The sequence below is a fragment of the Nyctereutes procyonoides genome, unplaced genomic scaffold, assembly GCF_905146905.1.
Source record: "Nyctereutes procyonoides isolate TBG_1078 unplaced genomic scaffold, NYPRO_anot_genome, whole genome shotgun sequence".
NCBI classification, from domain to species: domain Eukaryota; kingdom Metazoa; phylum Chordata; class Mammalia; order Carnivora; family Canidae; genus Nyctereutes; species Nyctereutes procyonoides.
In genome coordinates, this window is record NW_026575140.1 from 57,568,995 (window position 1) to 57,591,988 (window position 22,994).

The 22,994-nt window shown below is 52.7% G+C and overlaps 2 protein-coding genes and 1 long non-coding RNA gene across 3 annotated transcripts; 1 reads left to right on the top strand and 2 right to left on the bottom strand.

Moving 5' to 3' along the window:
* Positions 1–74: 74 nt before the first annotated feature.
* RNASEK (ribonuclease K) lies at positions 75–1,779 on the bottom strand. Its single transcript, XM_055307081.1, has 3 exons — positions 1,572–1,779; positions 822–898; positions 75–417 (listed from the first exon to the last, which is right to left on the bottom strand). Exons 1-3 carry the CDS (start codon positions 1,647–1,649, stop codon positions 276–278), a joined length of 297 nt encoding a protein of 98 aa, XP_055163056.1. The 5' UTR covers positions 1,650–1,779; the 3' UTR covers positions 75–275.
* A 289-nt stretch (positions 1,780–2,068) lies between these two features.
* On the top strand, positions 2,069–22,703 carry LOC129497892 (uncharacterized). Its single transcript, XR_008662007.1, has 4 exons — positions 2,069–2,209; positions 4,831–4,911; positions 5,403–5,460; positions 22,460–22,703. It is a non-coding gene; the product is annotated as an uncharacterized LOC129497892 (long non-coding RNA).
* ALOX12 (arachidonate 12-lipoxygenase, 12S type) lies at positions 3,638–15,956 on the bottom strand. The gene is given in 16 exon segments (XM_055307115.1): positions 3,638–4,722; positions 4,844–5,014; positions 5,137–5,216; positions 5,219–5,236; positions 7,746–7,867; positions 8,371–8,540; positions 8,762–8,848; positions 11,313–11,522; positions 12,001–12,059; positions 12,062–12,143; positions 12,952–13,112; positions 13,371–13,474; positions 13,590–13,712; positions 13,817–13,898; positions 15,001–15,202; positions 15,706–15,956. Coding segments are annotated over 16 exon segments (1,986 nt in total). The 5' UTR covers positions 15,841–15,956; the 3' UTR covers positions 3,638–4,542.
* Positions 22,704–22,994: the final 291 nt, after the last annotated feature.

The following is a 22,994-nucleotide window of genomic DNA, read 5'->3' on the forward strand; positions in this document are numbered from 1 at the left end:
ACTCGGAGGCCGGTCTGCAGCGCCCTCACCCTCCACCCGGTGCCCGTCCCAGTACCCAAGCACAGACACGCGGCTCAGGAGGGCAGCTTCGCTTTATTGTGGGCGGACGGGGGACGGCCAGCCCCGGCCTCCCTCCGCGGGGGCCGGAGACCGGAGGACCAGGGGTTCAGTCTCGCCGCAGGGAAACGGGATCCCACGGAGGGCGTCGGCATGGGGGCGGGTGGAGAGAGTCCTTAAATAGAGTCGGGAGCTGGACAGGCGAGACGCGACCGTGCCTAGCGCACCATGTATTCCTTGCGCTTGTTGAGCCGAACTTGGCAGAAAGAGAAGCCTCCGAGGAGGAGGTAAAGGCCCGCGGCGATGAAACAGTTGTAGCTGACTCGCTCGTAAAGGTCATATATTTTCTGAGGGTCTTTCCTGGGGGTGGGGATCAGGTAGACGAGTGTCAGAAGCATTCCTAGCGGCCAGCCTTTCCCGGGCACTGTGGCCAGGCACCATCCCAAGCGCTTGTACACCTATTATTCGAGCTTCCTCCTAACCCTATGGGGTGAGCTTTAAGGTTGCACCCACCGGGCGGCCCGGGGAAGTCAGGTAAACTACCGAGGAAGCCACATCTGGAGTGTTGGGTTTGGGGTGGCTGCTGAGGCCTGACTCCAAAGTGCGCTACGGAGAAAAGCTCCCTGCACGCAGTTCTCCAGCCTCGCGGGGCTCGCAAGCATCCTGCCACCTGCAGTTACCTGCCACCTTGCACACCTGCCCTCCAGCCCCGCCTCTGCCACCTCGCAAACCTGCCCCCAGCCCCGTCTCTCCCACCTACTTACTCAAAATCTTTCTCGGTGAAAGGAACGTCCTCGATCAGCACAGCGGAATGGACATTGAAAAAAATTCCGAGCATTATCTGCAAAGAGGTGACGGATAGGTTGCTGAACGCAAGCACCTAACCTGGTCCGCCTCTAAACCCCTCCCACTTCTGTAGCCACAACATCTGGGTCTGGGAGCTACCAGAACGCGCTGGGGTTGGGGTGGCTGCTGCTGGAACCAGGATCAGGGCGTGAGCTGGTGCAAAGGCAGCAACAGTGAGCCACCCGATGATCCTCCTCTCCAGGGGCGTCATTGTCATGGGACAGGGAGGAAGCGGTCAGGGGAAATCAGCACTTCCTAGGATTTCTTCCTAGAGTGGGGCGGGTGATCCTGGGGAAACACGACCCCTCCCCCCACCAGATGCCCATTTGGGGAACAAGCGTCCCCTTTCCGCACTGCCCTCCACTCAGCGAAGGCATCGCTCGAGACCCCAGCTCTTCCTCCTCTAACGGGGGGATGGGGGGGTGGGGAAGTGTCTCCAGGTTTACCAGCTGTGGTACGGGCTCCAAGCTCCAGCTCCACCCCCCCGCCCGCTCGAGTTCCCCATTTCTCAATCTCGGCTGTCTCGTTCCCCAGCGGCTAATCACCACCCCCCCACCCCCATCCAGACTGCCTGCTGCTTCCTAAGGCCCACAGGCTCCCAGCCTTCCGGCCCCCGTCCCCGGGGCCCCCTCGGGCCCGGTCCGGCCCTCGCCGGGCGGTCCCCTCACCAACATGATCACTCCCCAGGCGCTGAGGACGATGCCGCAGGCGGCCAGCTTGGGCCCACAGCACAGGAGCGACGCCATGAAGAAGGGGGCCGGGGATCGCCGAGCTGCGGGCCGAGCAGGAAGGCGGCGAGAGGAATGCCCGGACGCGCCAGGGAAGAGCGAGCCGGACTCCGGGTCTCGCGCCGCGGAGGACGGGCCGCCGGGAGCTCGGCCACGGGGGCGTGGCCTCCGGCCTCCACCATCGCGCCGGGGTGGGGGGCGCCGGGCGGGGACGGCGGGGCGCGTCCGGGCCCTCCCGGGTCCCCAGCAGGGAAGGCGGTGTGTGAGGCCGAGGCAGCCCCTCAGGAGCCCGTTAGGACCCGTGTAGCGGGGGCGCGGGCATCGTGGGAGCAACGCTTCCCGCTTCTTGTCCCCCCCCACCGCCACCGCCAGGCCGGGATGGAAGGACCCAGCACGTCACGTGACTGGCTCGGGCAAGTCACGTGACGCGGAGCCCGCAAACGCCGGGCCTAGGGCCGAGCGGGTCTGGCGGAGCCCCTGGTCACCCGGGCGACGGGCTCTTAGGTGCTGGGGATCCGAACTACCCGGCTTTCCCGTCAGATACCTTTTTTCGGGTGGTGTCCTGTCATGGGGGCATGGTAAGTGAGACTTGGGGGTTTACCCCGGGAGAGACGCCCCTGTCTCCCGTATCCGCATCCCTGCCTCCAGACGGAGATGTTGTGACACCGTGAAAGGATATGCGGACCCCCTGCCCGACGCCGAGCGCAGCTGGGGCCGGAGCGCTTTGAAGTTTCACGGGTTCCTGGCATCGGGAGTGCTTAATTAAGTAACTTTTTTTGGGGGGGAGGGTAAAGATTTTTTATTCGTTTGACAGAGCGTAAGTAGGCAGAGGGAGAGGGAGAAACAGGCTCCCCACCAAGCAGGGAGTCTGATGCGAGGCTCGGTCCCAGGACGCCGAGATCATGACCTCAGCTGAAGGGAGACACTTCACCGCTGGAGCCACCCAGGCGCCCCTAAGTAACATTTTGTTCCCAAACAGGGAATACTGAATTCCAAGTTTTGGATGCAGAATCCAGGAAAAGTGTGGGCTTTAGGAAAAGCGCAGGGAAAGCAAACCCAGGGAACAGGTGGTGAGGGTGAGTGGTCATGCTAAATGTATTGGAGAGCTGGGTATGGTCACTGCTTCTCTACTGTAAACCAAGGAAACCGATCATAGGTCCTTTGGAGAAGGTGAGGTCCAAGATTTTAAAAAATATGTATAGGTGGGGACGCCTGGGTGGCTCAGCGGTTGGGCGTCTGCCTTTGGCTCGGGGCATGATCCCAGTTCCGGGATCGAGTCCCACATTAGGCTCCCTGTGAGGAACCTGCTTCTCCCTCTGCCTGTGTCTCTGCCTCTCTCTGTGTCTCTCATGAATAAATAAATAAAATCTTTTTAAAAATATGTATGGGTCATCCTCTCCAAAGAAAAAGTTTTTTTTTCTCCTTAAGATTTTATTTATTGGGCAGCCCCGGTGGCGCAGCGGTTTAGCGCCGCCTGCAGCCCAGGGCGTGATCCTGGAGACCCTGGATCGAGTCTCACGTCGGGCTCTCTGCATGGAGCCTGCTTCTCCCTCTGCCTGTGTCTCTGCCTCTCTCTCTCTGCATCTCTATAAATAAACAAATAAATAATCTTAAAAAAAATAAAAACAGAAGAACCCAAATTAAAAAAAAGATTTTATTTATTCATGAGACATAGAGGCAGAGACACAGGCAGAGGGAGAAGCAGGCTCCCTGTGGGAAGCCGGATGTGGGACTCCAATCCCAGGACCCCAGGATCTCCGCGTGAGCCAAAAGCAGATGCTCAACCACTGAGCCACCCAGGTGCCCCTCCAAAGAAAAAGTTTGTATGCTTCACCAGTGAGAGGCAGATCTGTAATAATTATTTCGGGAAGTTGGGTGTTTGAAGAACACAGTTTTGCATTGAGCTTGTTGTACCCATTCTGGTGAGGATAATGATCACAGCACAGTTGGAAGGGGTCATTTGGGTCCCAAGACCCCAGAATGACACAAAGAGACACTAACAGTGATTAACAACTTTATGGCATTTTTTGTTCATTTATTTTATGTACATTGTTCTTTTTTTTATGTACATCGTTCTTAAACAGGTTGTGAGAGAGAAGTTGGATCCAGAGAAACACATAGACCCCAAGATACTACAGAGGCTGGGAAAGTGGCCTTGGGACATGAATTTTATGTCTCTTTTTCTTGAGACTGGGGAAGGATTACTCAAGGACTTTGGGGGGGGGGTAGGTGTGTGAATAGGGGGAACAGAGTGGAGGGAAAGTTGCCAAAGCAGAGTCAGGAAGTTTTAGGTTGGCCACCATACAGGATATCTAGGTCCTGGGAAAGGAGAGTTGAGGTAGTTGATTTATGCAAGAAATCTGTGTCCCACCTCTGATCATTCTCTGGATGTTTGGCAAGTAGGATCAATGCCTCAGGCTAGTGCGACGTAGCCCTGCGCAAATACTGCCCCTGAGGGTCAAATCCAGCCCACAGCCTATGCTTGTCCCTATGCGTTCTGTTTGCATATTTAAATGCTTGGAGTAAACCAAAAGAAGAGTTATTTTGTGACACGGGCAGTTCATACTTTCATACTTTACTGCTCATAAAGTTTTCCAGGAACACGGTCACACTCATGCACTTACATGTCATCTGGGGCTGCTTTTCTGCTCTATCAGGGGAGGGGAAGTAGTTGTGACAGAGACTGTGGCCTACAAAGCCTAAAATATTTATTATGTGGCCCTTTACAGAAGAGGTTTGCCGCCCCACCCTGGGCTAGTGGCATACTGACATAGGGGATTTGGTTGGGGGAGAAAATAGAGTGTTAGCATCAGAGACTTTGGAAACCGTGACGTTCGAGATGGGCATGTGAGCCCCAGAGCCGATCTGAAGTCTTGTGTGTGTGTGTGTGGGGGGGGGGATACTGCGGGGCTCAGATAGTGACACTATTCTCTATGCGGCTGGGTTTCAGGTAATCATAGGGCAGGTCGAGCTGCTCATTCCGGGCTGTAATCTCTCTTTCTAGGTTTTCCAAATTTGTTTGGAATTGGTTTAATACAGCCTTGGCCTTGGAGCTTGAGAAATACTTTTCTTTGTGATGTCCCAGAGGCACCTAGGAAAGGAAAAAGGATCAGTCAGTTCCTAGTCTGGAGGCAGAAGTGTGTAGAGCCAGATTCTTCACTCTGATTTCCCTTCCAACTGTAATTTCCCTTTTTTCCAGGGTCCCCTCTTACCATGTCTGGCTGGCGGCGACCCAGATGCCACGTGATGGTCATTTGAAGACAAGCCTGTCGGACATCAGGTAGTGAGCCCATCACTGTAGCCATTTTCACCTCTTCCTTGGTGGTGGGTGGGGGCATCCGCATTGTGCATGGGGCATTAGGGACCCAGGCATACCAGTCCAGCTGGGGGAAGAAAACTGCAACCCTAGGATCCTGATCCTTATGCTTTGAACCCCAAGCTTTCCCTTCAGAATCCCCAGGGCCAGACACTTGCTTTCAGGAACCTGGGCTTTCGGCTGTCCTACCTGGCCCTGGTTGATGGCCCCATGCTGAGCAGTGCATGTGAAGATGCACATGGTAAGGAAGTGGCACAGTTGCTTCCGGACTGGAAGGAGATGGGGAAACCTGGCAGAGAGGAACAGGATTTAGAGGCTCCAGGGTGAGAAGAGGGAAGTGATGTCTACACGAGTTGGGTTTGAACTGCGTGGGTCTGTTTTTATGCGAATTTTTTATTGTACATGAATGTATTTGTTTTTCCTTATAATTTTCTTCATATTTTTCTCTTCCCTAGTTCATTTGACCATATGTGAGCATGCAAGATACGGGTGAATTGACTCTTTATGATCTTGGTAAGGCTTCCAGTCAATAGTAGGCTCTTAGTAGTTTTTTGTTGTTGTTTTTTGGTGGGGGGAGGTCCAGAGTTATTTGCAGATTTTTGACTGCTCGGTGTGTGTGGGGAAGGGTCTGTGCCCCAAATCATCCCTCCTTCCTGCATTGTTTGGGGGTCAACTGTATTTTAGCATTGATGGGTATTTGTTCATTTGTTTATTTATTCAAATATATTTGCATTAGACCTGGGTTTCAATTCAGGTTCAAGCAATATAATTTGGGTGCCTTAGCCCGATTACTTAATCTCTCCCTGAACTTCCATTTCTTCACCTATAAAATGTGGATGATACCCACTTTATAAATGAGATACTATATTGAAATCACCTAGTATATAATAAATGCTCCATAAATAATAATTGTTGTGGAGGGGCTGGGGGCTGAAAAGTCTGAGTGATTGAATATCTTCTGCCTCAAAAAGTGGTTGAGAAGTTAGGGATAGGGATGCCTGGGTGGCTTAGTGGTTCATCAGCTGCCTTTGGCTCAGGGCGCAATCCTGGCCCTGGGATCGAATCCTGCATCGGGCTCCCCATGGGGAGCCTGCTTCTTCCTCTGCCTGTGTCTCTGCTTTTCTCTCTGTGTCTCTCGTGAGTAAATAAATAAAATTTATTTATAGGAGGGACATTTCCTCCTATTCCCAAAAGGGGATTGTAAGTGCCTGAGTTATAAAGTGATGAACAAGAGAAATCACATATTCATAGTGTCACAGGCAAGAGAAACTTTCCATAAAGGTTATCTCGGGCAACTGATTTTACAGTGGAGGTGGTGACTCCGAGAGCCACTAATTCTATCGGTTAAGTGGAAGAAATATAATCAGTCCCTTTCTGTAGATTTAAAAGAAAGAAAGAAAAAAAAGACCGGAGAGAGAAAATTGCTTGTCAGGATCGCATAGTTGGGAAGAGGCCAAGGCTGACCTTGAATTCAGGTTCCTGACTGCTGCTCTCAAGCTGTTTATAATTCAGTGGATTTCCTCTAGAAAGGCTGTTGGGAAAATTAGGCAAAGTGCATGATGAGAACCGAGGGGGGTGGAGACAGAGAAGATGAGAGGCAGTTGGAGATTAAAGCTGACATATGAATGTTTATTTTTGTTTCCCAAATGTAGATAGTGGCTGTGGAGAAGAGGAGCAGGGAGAGCAAGGAAGAGGGGTCTTCTGGGGGCATGTGGGACCTCAGGGACGGTTCTGAGACATGCAAGGCAGAGTTTGGTCCCGGGAGGGTGAGTGCAGGCATTGGTTTATTGCTGGCCGCATCCCCGGGCCTGGCCGTAGTGGCCCTCTGGTTCATAAACGTCTGCAGTTGTCCCACAGAGGCAGAGGTGCTGGCATGATGAGTGAGGGGCAGCACAGGAGGGATGAGAAAGGCTGTTTCTTCCCCAGAGGTGAAAATGCAGGTGGGATTGCTCACAGTGGCGGCTAGATCCCAGCCAAGGGGAGGGGAGGTAAGATTGGTCCCAAAAACCTGGCCCCTTGGGACGCCTGGGGGACTCAGGGGTTAAGCATCTGCCTTTGGCTCAGGACGTGACCCCGGGGTCCTGGGATTGAGTCCTGCATTGGGCTTCCTGCTTCTCCCTCTGCCTGTGTCTCTGCCTTTCTGTGTGTCTCTCATGAATAAATAATACAATCTTAAAAAAAAATAATAAAGAAATGTGGCACCGAGCAACTCTGCAGGGAGTTCCGGTTTGTGCCAGTGCTTGTACAGTACTGAGCTTGTCCTGGAGGTGACTATACTGTGGGAAATGTGCAGTGTACCCAGAATGTGTGTGTGTGTGTGTGTGTGTGTGTGTGTGTGCACGTGTGTGCTGGACAGTAGCAGGCAGGAAGGGAAGGAAGGGAAAGCAGCATTGACATCATGTGTTTTGGTGGAAACTCCTTGCATTTATATACATCCTCACAAGGGAAAGCAGACAACCATGAAAAGAACACAAGCCCCAGCAGAGCCTGGGTGGACCCTTCACTGGTTGTGGTTCTGGTCTAATTGGGCCCCATGCTCTGGTGGATTAGGGTCATCTGTGACTCGGGCTAGGGGGTGGTGGTAAAGGTTGATGGCCAGGGTGTCTGAGCAGGACAGCCCCTGTATATCTAAAATAGTCTGGAGTCTTAGGAGGTGGGAATGGGATTCAGATGCTTTGTCCCTGGCTGGAGAGAGGGGTGTGATAAGGGGTTGGGGTCCTGAGCCCAGGGCGACAGGACTGAGAAGGGGCTCGGGGCAGAGTGTCCCAGGGGCTCCCATCTCTGGGGAGGGATCCTACCTCGCTCCTGGGCGTGGCACAGCCCCACCTCAGTGATCTCCCGACACCAGGCCTGCAGCTCAGAGTCCCCTCTCACGACGTCATCCTGGTGGTAGAAGAGGTGGACAATGCCCTCCACGTACCTACCCAGAGGAGTAGGCAGGTGAGCTCCTTGAGAGAAGAATGTGCCCACCTCCCAGCTCCACACCTTTCCTGCAGCCTCTGCCCGGCTGACTCCCACTGGATCTGGGAACAGATCTTACAAGACTTGTTTTGGGGGATGTTCCCTAGGTCTCTCTAAACACTGATTTAGAAAGGAAGGAAACATTTTAAGAATTAGTTTTAAGAATTTTGGACCCATGGCTGAAAAGCATTCTTTCCATCAAAATCTCTGACTCCACCAGACCCCAGGGTTTACCCACCCACAGCTTCATCTATCGGCACTTCCTGTCTCACCATCCCCATCCTTAGATCCTCCCCATTGCCTCCCGACTTCCTGTCTCCCCAGGGTTCAGATCCTGCCCTTCCTGTCCAGACCTTCTTGTTTCCTGTGGATTTTGGCACCATGCTGACCTCAGGTCAGGTCAGAGCCCCACTCTCCCCCGCCCTGGCGCCCCTCCATCTCTCAGTGGCCACTTTCACCCACTGGGCAATGATTCCCCAGAGCCGTAGAGCATCTTGGGCATAGAGGGCACTTGGGATCCCCAGCAGGCCCCGGTCAGCCAGGTCATCAGGAGGACAGAGGGAACGGTAGGTCAGCTGAGCCATGGCCCGACGGAGCAGCTGCACATGGCCCCCTCCACCCGTGCTCACCACCTGGGACGACAATGAGCAGAGGCCATGAGAGAACAGATGGAGCATAGTGTACAGGGCTCAGAGGCGGGGCTGCACAGAATGACACAGTGTAGGGGGACAGGCTCAGAGTTTGAGACAGTTGAGACTGACTTTCCCACAGTCTGGGCTCCTGAAAGTGGCAGGAGGTCACGGAGAGCCGGGTTATTAGTGTCCCCACCCCCCAGCACCCTAAGCCTCCTCACCTTATCGAATATTCCCCCTTCTGAGATGAGCTGGGTTCTGGCCCGAGTGTTGATCTCCATGGTGTAGCGGATATGCGGGATCAGGAGCTGAGGTGGAGGAGGCCAGAGGGGCTGGTTACGAAGGCCATGCTGGGCCCTTGGTCATGGGCCATGGCACCCTCCCTGGTGGCCTTGTCCCCTCTAGAGGCTTGTGTGCTGCTGCCTAGACAGGCCCATCTGCTGCTTGGATCAGTCCCGCCTGTGCTTTTTACTGCAGAGCATGGTGGGCTCTGGCACCAGGCTGACCCAGGTTTCAGTCTGTACTATTAGTACAAACTTTGGGGCTCATCCAAGGTCACAGACCCCCTGAGTATTCATCTGTGTCATTTCCTGTCCCTCACCTCTGCCATTGACTGGGGGTGACTACAGGGTTGAGCTGGCTTGGAGCCTTCCACGTGGGAGCCGTTACCACGTTATTGTTCCCACCTCGAGTGTGGGTGTCCTTCAACATCACCCCCTTCTTATCCTCTTTTATGTTACTGTCATTCACGTCCTCACAGCTGGGCAGCCTCCGTGCTCTGTTAGCAAAGCCCCACCTCCATCCTCTGGCTGCTTCCCTGTTGGGGTGGGGGTAGTAGTAGTGGTGGGGACACGGGGACACGTACCTTCTTGGGGGTGGGTTCTGAGTCACCTGCAGGAGCCACTTGGAGCTGCCTGCTGACGCCACACCTGCCCCGACCCCCAGCTGGGCAGTTAGATCCCTCTAGCCTTTTATTAGCTTTTTAAAAAGGCTATCTGATCCTCTCAGCTATTTCCTAGATCTGAAACTATTCTGTTTTATTTACACCTGGTTTATGTGCCACTGTTGTGCAGTGTTGCTATTTATCTGAGGTGTAGATGCTGCACACAGGGAAGGGCCCAAGTGGTGCCTTGGGTGGCAAGATATCAAAGCAGCTCGCATTGGTCTGAAGCTTTCCAGAAAGTTCCTGAAGGACACTGAGTGTCCTAGAAGGCCCAGAGTCCACAGGAGGAGAGCGGATACCTGAGGACAAACAACCCCTAATAACAGTAGCAGTAACTGCAAGAACTAAAGTGTTCAATAGCTTTTACTTGGTGTTCCATGGTTATGTTCTGTCGTTCTGTCCTTTCATGACCCCACGATGGAGCTCCTGCGATCCCCATTTAGAGATGAGGGCACCGAACCCGCCATCTGGGAGGTGCTGAGGTCACAATACCAGATGCGCTCTGCGGCATCCAAACCAGAGCCTGCACATGGAACCTCTGTGACCTGAGCAGGTTGCATACTCTCCTGCGGGACTGGTAACAACTCTGCTGTCTGCCATGGGGCAAGGTTGTGGGGAGTGGATGCTGGTGGGGACAGAGCTGACCTAGTGACGGGGGATCTCAAGCACAAACCGAAGCCCAGCCTATCCCAGATGAGCAGAGGATGGTGATGCAGGAGCACCACGACATCCGTAAAATCCAAGATTCTGCTGTGCACACTGGTCCTCATCTTGGGTGTGTTATCCTAGGCTTGGAGAGGCCACACATGGCTACTAGTGGCCAGGTTTGGGGGCTCAGGAAGCCCTCAGCTGAAGCCCCCAGCTGCAACTCATGTGCATGTCCTGCCATTGTTCCAGTTGCTTGTACTTAACACAGAACCCCTCATCTTTGCTTCCAGACTGGCTCTTCTCCTGACTGTCCTGTTTCTGACAATTACCCTGGTTCCCACGCTTGCATCAGTTTTGTCCCTTCTCTGCCACGTCTCTCTCTTGAAGTGTTGTCAATGTTTCGAGAACACTTTTTTAAGCACCCACAAGTCTTACTTTGCTGTCTTCTGCCTGGCAATGGATACTCGACTCACTCAATTTCAGTATTTCTAGGTCATTACTGCACCCCTGCCTGGTGGGTTCCTGGGTGCTACAGGAGCCTGGACCTCTGGCCTCTCTCTCTCCAGTCTGAAACCCAGGCACGCTGCAGCTGCAGTTCCCCTGTCTCCACCAAGTGTTTGATTCCTTTTTCCTTTTCATTCCGATCACCTTGCCAGTGCCTGTCTTCCTCCACCTGTCTCCTGGGCAGGTATAAGTAGCCTGCTGGGGTGTGCCGCCGGCCTTTTGACCTGTTCCCACTTATCAACCTCCTCGGTTGGGGGAGAACATTCTCCATCAATTCTATGGTGTTTGTTGACTGTCTCCTGTGGTTTCGAATTCTCGTTCCAGATATTGGTCTCTGGATGGTTCTCACAGGCATCACTTGTCCTCCTGGCTAAATAGAGAGCCTCCTAACGCAGGAACAAGACTGTTGTTTTACAAACAGCATTGTGGCTATTACTCCAGGCCCATTGCTAGATCATCGGCCCTCCAAGAATTTCAGAGAGCTCCACAATAAGATGTCCAGAAGGAATGGTCAGTGACTCGACTTGTACTTTAAGTTTTAGGGTACACAGTCTTCCTTCTCGTCCCCCTGCTTTTTTTCACAAACCGATAGAGATATGTTGTTGCAATATCTTTTGATATCGGGCTGTTTCCTCTCTCTGGGGTGTGACCTAGGACCCAGAGGGTGGAGGATATACCTTGAAGACAGGGTGCAGCCCCGGGAGGCACCTCATGGTGGCCACAGCCATGACCTCGGCCACCAGATGAGTGTTTAGCAGGTGATACTGGAGCTGGTGCAGTTGAAAATCTGAATTTCGGACCCAGACCTTTGCCAGGAGCCAGGCAAGTGGGGGGTCTGAGGGCAGGAACAGCGGCGAGGTCGGGGAGCTGGGGCTGGGAGGCTGGATCTGCAAACATGAAATCAAGCCGTTAATTGAACTTCTGCTTTATGGGTGCCATTCTGCTCAGCATTCTGGGGGAACTGCAGATGAGTAAGGCTCCAGAGAGATTAGAGCGTTTCTTAAACCATGTTCCCAAACCAGCAACAGCAGCACTTTGGGACTAGTTAGAAATGCACATTCTCAGTCCCCACCCCAGACCTCCTGAATCACTGTGGTGCCCCCTAAAGTTTGAGAGCCACTGGGTGGCTCAGTCTTTGGGTGAGACTCCAAAAGGCCCTTATGACTCTTCAGCAGAACAAGACCTTCCAGTTGGGTGAGTCAGGGGAAACCAGACTGCAAGCAGACAAAGAGGGACAAGAAGACAGGTTTTATTGTGTAAGGATGGAGTTTGGGAGCTAGGAAGCAGGGGGCTGGACCCCTGGGAGCAGAGGTTGGGGTGAACAGAGAGTGGTGTGTGTGTGGGGGGATGCCCAGGGCACCTTACCTGGATAAGCATGGGCAGCAGCTTCCCATTGGGTTCCATCTTCAGCAGGACGAGGGGGCAGCCAGGTACTGCTTCTCTCCCCGGATCACGTTGGTTGGAATTCCATCCAGCAGGATGAAGTCAGCCTCAAACAGAGAACCATTCTGGGGAGGGGAGGAATGTGCCTATGGTCAGAGCTGAAAGCGCACCTCAGGGCCAAGGCAAAGGAGGAGATGTTTATCTAGCTTCTTGCCATCGTCATGGTCGGTACCAGAGTCCTGTTGGCAGAACTGGAGCATCTGGTCCAATTCCTCTCATTGTATCTAGAGAGTAAACAAGCAGCATGCATGGTGGCAGATCTGGGTTCGGAACTGGGCCTGCTTGTCCGGTCTGTGCTACAGGGATTGTAAGCTGTCCTTTTGTAAAGCTGGCTGGTCCCCCTCGCCATCCTCCTCAGTAGTCTGCTCCTTGTGTGTGGCCCCCACCAACTCAGCAAATGGAACTCTTTTGCTTCCTCCCCAAGTCTCCTCTTCTGCTGAGTAATCCCCAGAAGGCTCCCCAACTACTGCAACCACTGAATCCAGCGCATGCCTGCACCTGGTCGCATCCAGCTTGTCTCTTCCAAACCCAGCTCTCCTCCGGGAAACCTCCCCAGGTTTGCACACCTGACAGCGCTTCCTCCACCTTTCTCCCCGCCCTTGATGGCTGGTGTTGGGGGTATGGACATCAGCCAGGGAATGTCACTGTCCCTACTAACATCTCTGACCCTACCTGTGCCCTGGGAATTCATCCCTCCATCCTAGGAGCTCCTTTTACTTTCCCTGTATGCCCTGTGTCATCCCTAGGCTTTTCCAGCACAGGACTCTGCACCTAGGCACCATGGGTGACCAAGCCTCCCTTCCCCTGACTTACCTTTGGTCCCTCCCCTTCACCACTTCTCCTCCCCACACAGCACAGGGTGGGAGGAAGTACCTGGAGCTCTCTCTCCAGCTGGGCCTGAAGTGCCTCCATCCCTGGGGGCAGCACTAGACGGGAGGGCAGGCAGGCAGAGCGTCTCAACAGCATGGGGTTGGCGCCATTGAGGAACTGGTAGCCAAAAAGCTCATCATCCTGCCAGCACTGGTGAACCTTCTCTGTAGGGTCAGGTGGAGTGCAGGAGGGGATATTTATCACAGCCCAGATGCCCCTCTTTCCTCCAGGCTCAGGGGGCCCAGGCACATGACCCACGGGGCCCAGGCACATGACCACCCTGTCTCCAGCCTCTGGCTTTTCATTCTGGAGGCCTCATAAGGCCTCAGCTGGGAAGGAGTCATGGGGGGATGTCAGGTGTGAGGGTCGGGTCATCAAAAGGGGCCATCAGGGATGTATAGAGACCTGGGGCAACCACTGACCAGCCAGGATGCTCTTCTGACCCCAGAAGATCTGATCAAAATCCTCCAGGTGGTTCCAGGAGCTCAGGAGAGTGTAGATGCGTTTGAGGACCATCTCCAGCGCCCTAGGACAAGTGTGGAGACGTGAAGCCAGTCGCTGACCCCTCAGGCCCTCACTCTTGACCACCATTCTGGGACCTCCTGGCCCCGTTCTGCTCTGAGTGCCAAGCTTTTCCTCACCCCGCCTTCAGTGCCCACTCGAAGTCCAGCCTCTTGTCCTCATGGAATCTCATATTTGGAGGCAGATCATCCTGACACCCGGCTGCAATCGTCAGGGGCAGTCCCTCCTTCCAGGTGTCCCAGCTAGGAGATGGGGACCAGGCTTCAGGGAGGGTATCTGGGTCAGTGAGGGGAGGTGGGGCCGGGGAAGGGGGGACTGTGCCAGGGGCTAGTGGGCCAGCACTCACCAGTACAGCTTTTGTCTTTCCTTCAGTTCTTTCTCTCGATGCTTCTGGAACACATCCAGTGCATTATCTCCTGCCAGGCGTGCTGGGGGGGACAGTAAAAGGATTGGCCACAGCGATTTGTGTGGTCCAATGCTCTCCCCGTCTCGTAGTCGGAGCCGGAGTGCTCAGTGCTGCTCTGTTTGCTGTGCCTCACTCCACTGTTCACCCTGACACTCGCATCCCATCTCGGCCAAGTTGGCCCTCCTGGTTTCTCTGCTCTCAGTGCTCATCCCATGCCTTAAGACAAAAACCTGACGTTTTGTCACCCTTTCTTGTTGATTTTCCTTTCCTGCCTGAGCCTATTTCACCAATAGCTATGGTTGGATTAATCACCTTAATTAGGCTGATAAGATCTTAATCACACATGTGACCACACCCAGGTCTACCATCAGTTGCTCCCTTAATTTCACACGTCCTGAACCTCACCTGTCACACCTCCCACTGTCCTCCGAGGAACAGCTGTGTTGACTTTCTCTATATGAGCTCACCTTTCTCCATTTACCATCGTCGTCTGTCCTTGTGGATGTGTTCCTGCCCCTCTCTGTGCCTGTGCTCGCCTGCAGCAAAGTCCTATCTTCTACCTTTCCATCGTCACCGTCCTGGCCCTCGCCTGTCTCTGGATTCATCTCTTGTTTCCCACAGCAACACATTCTGTATTGTCTGTCTTCCTTCGTCCCCGCCCCGCTGTCGGGGTGCGCCCTGTCCCACACAGCCGGTTTTCCCAACCAAGGCCGCTGTCTGGCTCACACCGTTTAATGCCTTCCTGTAGCTGCCACCTGCTCAGGGTCCCCCAGCTCCTGCTGCATGTGCCCCCCTTACTGTCCCCACCCTCACCTGTCCAGCCACACAGAGATCTCCCTCCCACTGTCACTTGGCTCTCCTGTTTTCCATCATTGCTACCGCCCCCAGGTCCGTCCCCTCGTTGGAAGAGGGCATCTCCTTCTTCTGGGTGTAACCAGAAGATGGCAGCCCTTCATCTGGGTGTAACCCTGGGGCTGTACAGCGTTGCCCCTGATCCTTGCTTTCTTCCCACTGCATCTGCCCAGCACTTGCTTTTTCCAAGCCCCTGTGACTGTCCCCTGCCGGACCCTACTCCACCGGTGGGTCTGCAGTCCCTGTACCCGAGTCCCCGCCCCTGCCCTCACCGGTGCCCTCGGGCAGGCTCAGCACGCCCTGGCCCTGCACCCATTGGTAGCAGGGGAAGGCGGCCTCCTCGGAGGCTCCCGGGCCCCGCACCGTGATGAGGTCGCAGAACCAGGCGTCGTCCACCAGGGAGTGGTGTTTGCACAACTTCACGAACTGCAGGGGCCCCAGGTCCTTGGGAATGTCGAGATCAAACTCCTCCTCCTGTGGGGACCGCGACCGACGACTCTTAGTAGGGACCCAGGACAGGCTATTGGAGTGGGCGTCGGTGGCACCTTTGAGGAGCCCCCCGGAGACAGCAACCCTGCTCCCTGCTCAGGACACCTGCGCACGGGGTCGGAGCAGGGTGGGTGGCGGCAGACGAAGGAGCGAGGACCAACGCCCGCGGGGCCTGCACTTGGTGATTGGGTATCGTCACCATCATCCACAGAGGGTCGTCCCTGAGCTGTCCCCGCGCCCGCGCCCTCTGAGCAGCCTCTGAACGGACCGCCGCTCCCGCAGTGACAGGGCTCTTGGGTCACTGCGGGAAGCGTCGGGGGGCTGCAAGGAGCACGTCGGAAGGGAGAAAGGGCTGGAGCCCATCCCCAGCCGGCTTCTCCCTACCCCCCCCCCCGCACGTCCCCGGCGGCCGCCTGGGTACCCCCCAACCCCGCTCCGCCCTCCCGCCACGAGCCGAGGTGGGGGGGCTACCCCCCGCGGCCGCTGACCTGACCCCGCGCGGGCCGCAGCTGCAGCTCCAGCTCCGCGTCCCCGCGCACCCCGACCAGCCAGAGCTGCACGCGGTTATGCGAGCCTGAGAAGAGCCAAGTCCCGGTGGCCACGCGGACGCAGTAGCGGCCCATGGCCCCGGCGGCTCGGGCAGGAGCGAGGGCCTGCGCGCTCTGGGGATCGCCCGGGGCCGCCGGCGGGTGTCGGAGCGCCTTCGGGCCAGCTGCGGGCCTTTAAAGATGGGCCTGCGTCCCCACCCTCCTCACCGCTCTCGGGCGCTCCCCAGTCCCCGCCCCAGACGAGCCCGAACCTGCGGCGGTGGAGCCGGCTGGGGGGCAGGGAGGGCCCGGCCTGGGCGTGGCCGAGAGGTTGGAGGCCCCCCGCCTGGGGTTGGGGGGAACGGTCGTGGGCCCCGGGTTGGAGGCAGCGAGAATGAGGATCCAAGCTGTTGGGAAAGCAGGAGGAAGAGGGAGTACGGGGGTCTTCCAAATGAGGGAGTCGCCTGTTTTCTGGGCTGGCACCTGGGGAAGGCTGGTCTGGCACGCTGGGCCCGCAGTGCCCCAGGAAGGCCTTTGGCTCCTGCAGGAAATCACCAGGGGTTTCCTAAAGCCTAGAAAAAGTAGCAGCTCAAAGCCCAGTGTCACACATGCTGGCTTTGGGACCCTAGGTACTCCAGAAACTGAGACAGCCCTCAGGGGCAGGGCAGAGAAAGCTTCTTTTGTCCCACTTTCATAGTAGGTGCAAAAAATGTTAGGGACTGAGGTGTTAGGGTACAGTATGGAGTCCTGGACGCACCCACATAGAAGGGCAGTTCCCATGACCTTTGTCCTTTCTAGGTGAGTGCAGCCCCTTTACCCTGCACCCTACAGAATGTTCCAGATTAATTTTTAATTTGTCCTCTCACTGACCTGGACCCGTTCTTCCGCTACCAGAATTGTTTTCTGCTAAATAATTATATGTAAACAGCTTTTATTAGGCATCAAGTCCTATTTCTTTCATCAGCCCTGTTGTCCTTATCTCCACCTCTCCCTCTAGCTACTTCCTGCGTAGCTGTAACCAGGGGCCCATGCTGGTTAGGGACCTAGTAAGGCTTGGGAGGATGATTCTGGACTCAGACTTGCCCCCCCCCAGCCCCCACTCCCAGAATCTGAGGAAACTTCCTGCAGGTCCCTGTCTAGATCCTACTCCAGGTCACTGTAAGTGTTGGTTCCATTTGGGTATGTCTGGGGGCCTGGGTCAGGGCAGGGCAAGAAATCTGCTTTCTTGAGCCTGACCCTCAAAAATGATTTGGCGTGTTGGTAATTGGGGACGAGAGGGCTTCTAGACCTGCGAGACGGCCTCTAAACCTTACAGGGTGCCATTCCTCTTCTTATTTCTAAACCCACTCCTGCCCGAATACTCTGTGCTCAAGACTAGGTGCCTGCCACTGGCCAGTTCCCAGTTCTTCCAGTTTGGGGGTCACCCTGTTCTGTAATATCCCAGTCAAGTGGCTCACATTCCCATCCTATGTAGTAGCCAGATCTGACCTTTTCCACACAGACCCTTTCAGAGGTCACTTTTGCCTATAAGAGAGTTTGTTTCACACCTATTTCCAAAATCAGTCCATACTTGAACCTGCTTGCCTGCTGTTCTGTGACACCTTTGCCGCCCTGTCTAGTGCCCCGCGGGTCATATGGCGGAGGAGGGAATGAATAATTGAGAAGAATCCCGGTTAGTGCATATGCTAGATTAATTAATAGGTTTACAACACTTAGATGATGCCAGTAGGTTTTATCTGCTATTATTCTGTTATTTACAGACTGTAAACAATTTTCCATTGAATGTCTGCATTGCTCCTAGAAGTTCCTCTGCTTCCGACCCCCACCCCACCCCACCCCACCCTGGCACCCACTGTTTCTCCATGTCCCTTCAAAGACCCCAGCCTCCCACTAGGGGTCTTACTCCTCTAGAACCTTCCTCCCACTTCTTTTCTTCTTCCTTTTTAAGCACTTGCATTATGTTAGGGTGGGGGGAATATAATTACAAACAAAAACCCCCAGCCCAGAAAAACCTCTCCACAAAGATAGCAGATAGAAAGACAGTTTCATTTTTTTAAGATGGGATGTTCCCCTTTTTATTTTATTTTATGTTATTTTATTTTAGATTTATTTATTTATTTATTTATTTATTTATTTATTTATTCATTCATTCATTCATTCACTCATGATAGAGAGAGAGAGAGAGAGAGAGAGAGGCAGAGACACAGGAGGAGGGAGAAGCAGGCTCCATGCCGGGAGCCTGATGTGGTACTCAATCCCGGGACTCCAGGATCGCGCCCTGGGCCAAAGGCAGGCACTAAACCACTGAGCCACCCAGGGATCCCCGAAACAGCTTCATTTTTGAAGAAGCATTAAACCAGCATGTGATGTGCCTCCCAGGCAACTCACTATGAGACTGCCAAGACAGAAATCTTACCCTTCCATGTAGTCAAGGAGGTGCAGCCCATGCACCGTGCTCTCAAGATAAGCAGTAACTCTGCCCTCAAGTAAGAGGCTCAGTGGTACCATTTGTCACACACCGTTCGTCCTCACTTTACCTGGTAATGATAACCATAGGTGTTATTACTAGACTTAATTATAAGAAACACAAAGTTCTTGTATCTTTATGATGGGAGGTGGTTTTGCAACCCGGAGCAAGGAGCCCACCTAAGTTAGACTTGCAGCCTCCCACAGAAGCTGGGAAAGAGGGGTGCTGTCTTCTTTGATGTTGACATTTCAAAGTGGCGGATCCCAGGTCCTTGGGAAAGACATTCTTGGATCATAAAGCCCACAAGAGGCATGTTTAGCTCCTCAAAAGATTTACACACATTTCAAAGAGACAGAGAAAGAACTTAAAATGACAAGTTTTTTTCATCATAAATGCTTTCAAACTGGGGAACCGGAGGGAAGTCTTATTTTCAGTAGGGAGAATTCAACCTCTTACGTGAATTTTTTCTTTGTTTCCTTGGGATGACCATTTTGTTTTTCTGCATGCTGCCAAGAAGGGCCAGGGCTTGATTGTGCCTGGCCCTTTGCCGTAGGGAAGTCCTCTGCTGCCACATGAGCACACCAAGGCTGCCCTCGCCCCCTTCTTCTCAGCTCCCAGGCCCTGTTCTCTGCGCCCACAGCCGACTCCCACATTCCCATTACCTCTCCTTGCAGGGCAGTAAAGCTCTTCTCATCCAGTCATCCTCAGGGCCTGTGAGTGAGGGGGATGGGCCCTTATGCTTCAGATCCAGAAAGGCTCATGACTGTTTTCCTAAACATAAGACAATTTCATCCCCTTCCTCTGCCCTGGGCCAGTGTAACTGGAACTGCAGTGGGTGTGGAGGGTATGACGCGGGTGCCCTGCCCCACGGGTATCTGGAGCCAGATTGGGCACAGGGCTGGACACCTTTCTCTTTGTTCCTTGATGACCAACTGGACGTACAGGTACGGCATTGTAAACCATATAACTTCAGACTGTGTAAACACAGGACCTGATTCCAGGGGAGAAATTATATCATCTGTTTTTCCAGTTAGTCACTTGAGGACTCCCGTGCCCCTCCTTGCAGGAGGTCCTTACTCGCTGGTGTGACTGCAGGAACACCATCCTGCAAGATCTGACAAGGTTCTTTCCCAGTGCTGCAGGGACCCCGGCGGGGGCCACCAGTAGTCACATACACCTGGGCTTCCGAACTCTTAGTTTACACAGGCTTGGGCAATGTCCCTAAAAGTGACTCTGGTGTGAGGGGGCTGTGCCTGGGCCGTGTCCAGCTTGAGCCTCTTTTTTGTTTGTTTTTAAGATTTTATTTATTTATTTGAGAGAGAGAGAGAGAGTGCATGAGAAGGAGGAGCAGCAGAGGGAGAGGGAGAAGCAGGCTCCCCGCTGAGCAGAGAGCTTGATGCAAAACTTGATCCCAGGACCCTGGGATCATGACCTGAGCTGAAGGCAGATGCTCAACTGACTGAACCCCCCAGGTGTCCCCAGCTTTAGCTTCTCATTTTAGCTTTTCAAACTGTCAGGCCTTGGTGCTGAGCCTACTCATTTGAGCACCCACTTTAGTCACAGAGGGCCTCTTTTGGGATCCCTGGTGTTCTCTCCTATTGGTAGATCTCTACCAGAACCTTCTCAGTCTCTCCCAGAGGACTTGATTAACATTGAACAAGTACAAAAGAATTCAGACCTCAGTCTCTTCTTCCAGGCAGTGTCTTGGACCCTGTAGGCAAATTTAGCCCCTCCCCCTCCACCACCGGTTCTGCATACCCAGGGAGTCCTGGGGTGGGGTGGGAGACAGCAAGGGTGTGGCAGGGAAGGAAGAGCCTTTGTGGGACCTCAGAAGGGTGCTGGAGAAGGGCCCAGATGGCTTGCTCTCAAGGAGCTGTGTCCGTGCAGAGGGAAAAAAACCTGCCAGGTTTTTGCCCTTTTGTGGTCTCCCTGCCCTCAGTCCTAGCACACATGCCCAAGGTAAGCCCCAAAGGTCCACTCAAGTTTCCGTGCATTCAGAGAATCCTCTTCAATCATGAATACACTGCTAGAACAGTTTGGTTTTGGTTGTTTAAAAATATCTTTGCCGTACCATATACATTCTCGTGCAGCTTGCTTTTCTTAAGTAAGAGGTGTTGCTCATGGAAACTTCTGGAGTTCAGTAGTGATTCCACCACTGCATTCTTTTAAACGGCTGTGTGGTACTCCGTGTTCCTGTGATGAATGCTACGAAGGGCAAATGTGTACTTACATTCTCATGCCCTTGGTGGGTTTATTTCTGTGGATTAGAGTCCAAGAAATAGGGGCAAAGAATAAAAGACCACTAGAATAACAAGACCCACAAAAATAAGAAGAAAATAAAACAAATAAAATGAAAACAATAATGCTGAGCCTTGTGAGTCAGAGGAATACACCAGGGGACACATTTTTTTAATTTTAAAATTTTATTTAAATTCAGTTAATTAACATATAGTATATTTTTGGTTTCAGAGGTAGAAGTCAGTGATTCATCAGTCTTATATGACACCCAGTGCTCATAACATTCCGTGCCCTCCTTCATGCCCATTCCCCCATTACCTCCCCTCCAGCGACCCTGTTTGTTTCCTGTGATTAAGAGTCTCTTATGGTTTGTCTCTCTCTCTGATTTTGTCTTGCTTTATTTTTTCCTCTCTTCCCCTGTGATCCTCTGTTTTATTTCTTAAATTCCACACACTAGTGAAATCATATGGTAATTATCTTTCCCTGATTGACATACTTCGCTCAGCATAGTATCCTCTAGTTCCATCCATGTCATTGCAAATAATAAGATTTCTTTCTTTTTTTTTTTGATGACTGAGTAGTATCGCATTGTATGCATATCCTACATATTCTTTATCCATTTATCTGTTGGTGGATATCGTGGCTCCTCCCACAGTCTGGCTATTGTGGACACGGCTGGTGTGAACACTGGAGTGCAGGTGCCCCTTCGGATCATTACATTTGTATCTTTGGGGTAAATACCCAGTAGTGCAATTCCTGGGTCGCAGGGTAGCTCTATTTTCAACTTAAAAAAAATTTTTTTTTTAAGTTTTCAACTTCTTGATGAACCTCCAATGTGAAAATCAGCAGAGTAGAAACAGTTGTGGTGAATCACTGCATTTAGTCCTGCCATCTGCCGGGCAAGTGCTAGTCAGAGTTCTTCCACGTGGGATTGCTGGGTGAGAGTGTGTAGGAGCCTGGGACATGCTGCTCTTTGTGATGGGATGGAGGCAGGGTGCAGATCAGAGTGTAGTGTATCCAGCCGGGAAGGAGGCCACAAAGGCAACAGAGAGAGGGCCATAGCTGGAGACGGGTGACTGGAAGACAGTGAGAGGGAGATATTGAGGTGTAGGAGAACGGGGGTGTAAGTGATGAGGGAAGACCCTGAGGGGGCAGATAAAATCCAGGAAGGCATGGAGGACCTGAGAATAGATCCTGAGTCCTTAGATGGGGCAGGGCAAGGTTTCGGATATTACAGTGGTTTGTGTCCTTCCCAAGAGCCACATGTGTAAACAGATATATTAAGGTATTAACATTTCAAGTGGTAGGGGCAGAACACAATTAAGAAACCAATGTCTTATGGGTTCTGTAAGGGGGTGATAAAGGAGAGAAAGGTAGAGAAACATGGCTCAGGGCTGTGATTTCCCCAGCAGTACTCACTGCTTGGTTGTTAGACACAAGAAAAATAAAAGGTTGCAATCATCCAGATTGTTAATAAGTGGAACAGGGATCCTGAGACTCTGTCAGGAGGCTGACATGAGCTCCTCCCTGCTCTTATCTCCCCAACATCAGTGGTGGAATAGGTGTGGACACCAGGCTGAATTCTTACGTGTTATCAACTTGCATTTTAAGCAAACATGGTGTCTGGGTAGGCGTCCTAGACCCACTTCCATGAGATTGACATCTCTTAAGCTACTTGGATTTACTTGGTCCAAAGCTGGCTCTTCTCAGCATTACTTTCTTTCTTTTTTCTTAAGATTTTATTTATTTATTTATGAGAAACAGAGAGAGGCAGAGATATAGGCAGAGGGAGAAGCAGGCTCCCTGTGGGGAGCCTGTTGTGGAATTCAATCCCAGGACCCCAGGATCATGCCCTGAGCCAAAGGCCGACTCTCAACCACTGAGCCACCCGGGTTTCCTCTTCTCAGCATTTCTGAAGAGGTTGAGAAGTTAATCCTGGACCCTCTCTCCAGCCCCAACTGCTGCTCTCTGTTTGAGACCCAACATCTGACTCCTGGTTTATCTTTTAAGGACTGAACTAGAGGATCATGCCCACGGCATCTTGCACCTTTCACTCCATCTCGGAGAAACAAAAGGTAGAGGAAAAATGAATGTGAGGTCTACCACAGAGGATACAGCAATTCCAGTCCTTTTTTTGGATCCTTGCCAGCACCCTCTAACCATCCAAAACTGTTTATCTTTTTCTTATTTTTAGTGTTTATCTTGTAATTGTACATTATTAAAATTTCTTACACTGATTTCCAGATAATTTTCATTCTTGCCTGATGGTCTCCATTCCTGTGATGTCAGATGTTCCATGTAACAGACTCGTATTGAAGGTCTGAGAGGGTAAGAGCCAGGGCAGGGACTACGGTGAGGCGAGTAAGTTGGGCACAACATTTAAGGGGGCCCCCAAAACTCAGTAATCAAGATATAAAATATTTCAATGCAATATTTAAAAAAATCAGAATGAATGCAAAGAAAAAAATGTGCTGAACAAGATATCAAAATTTAAAATAAAGCCCAGATTTTGTAAGACTTAATATCAGCCGTCTATATTCTAAAC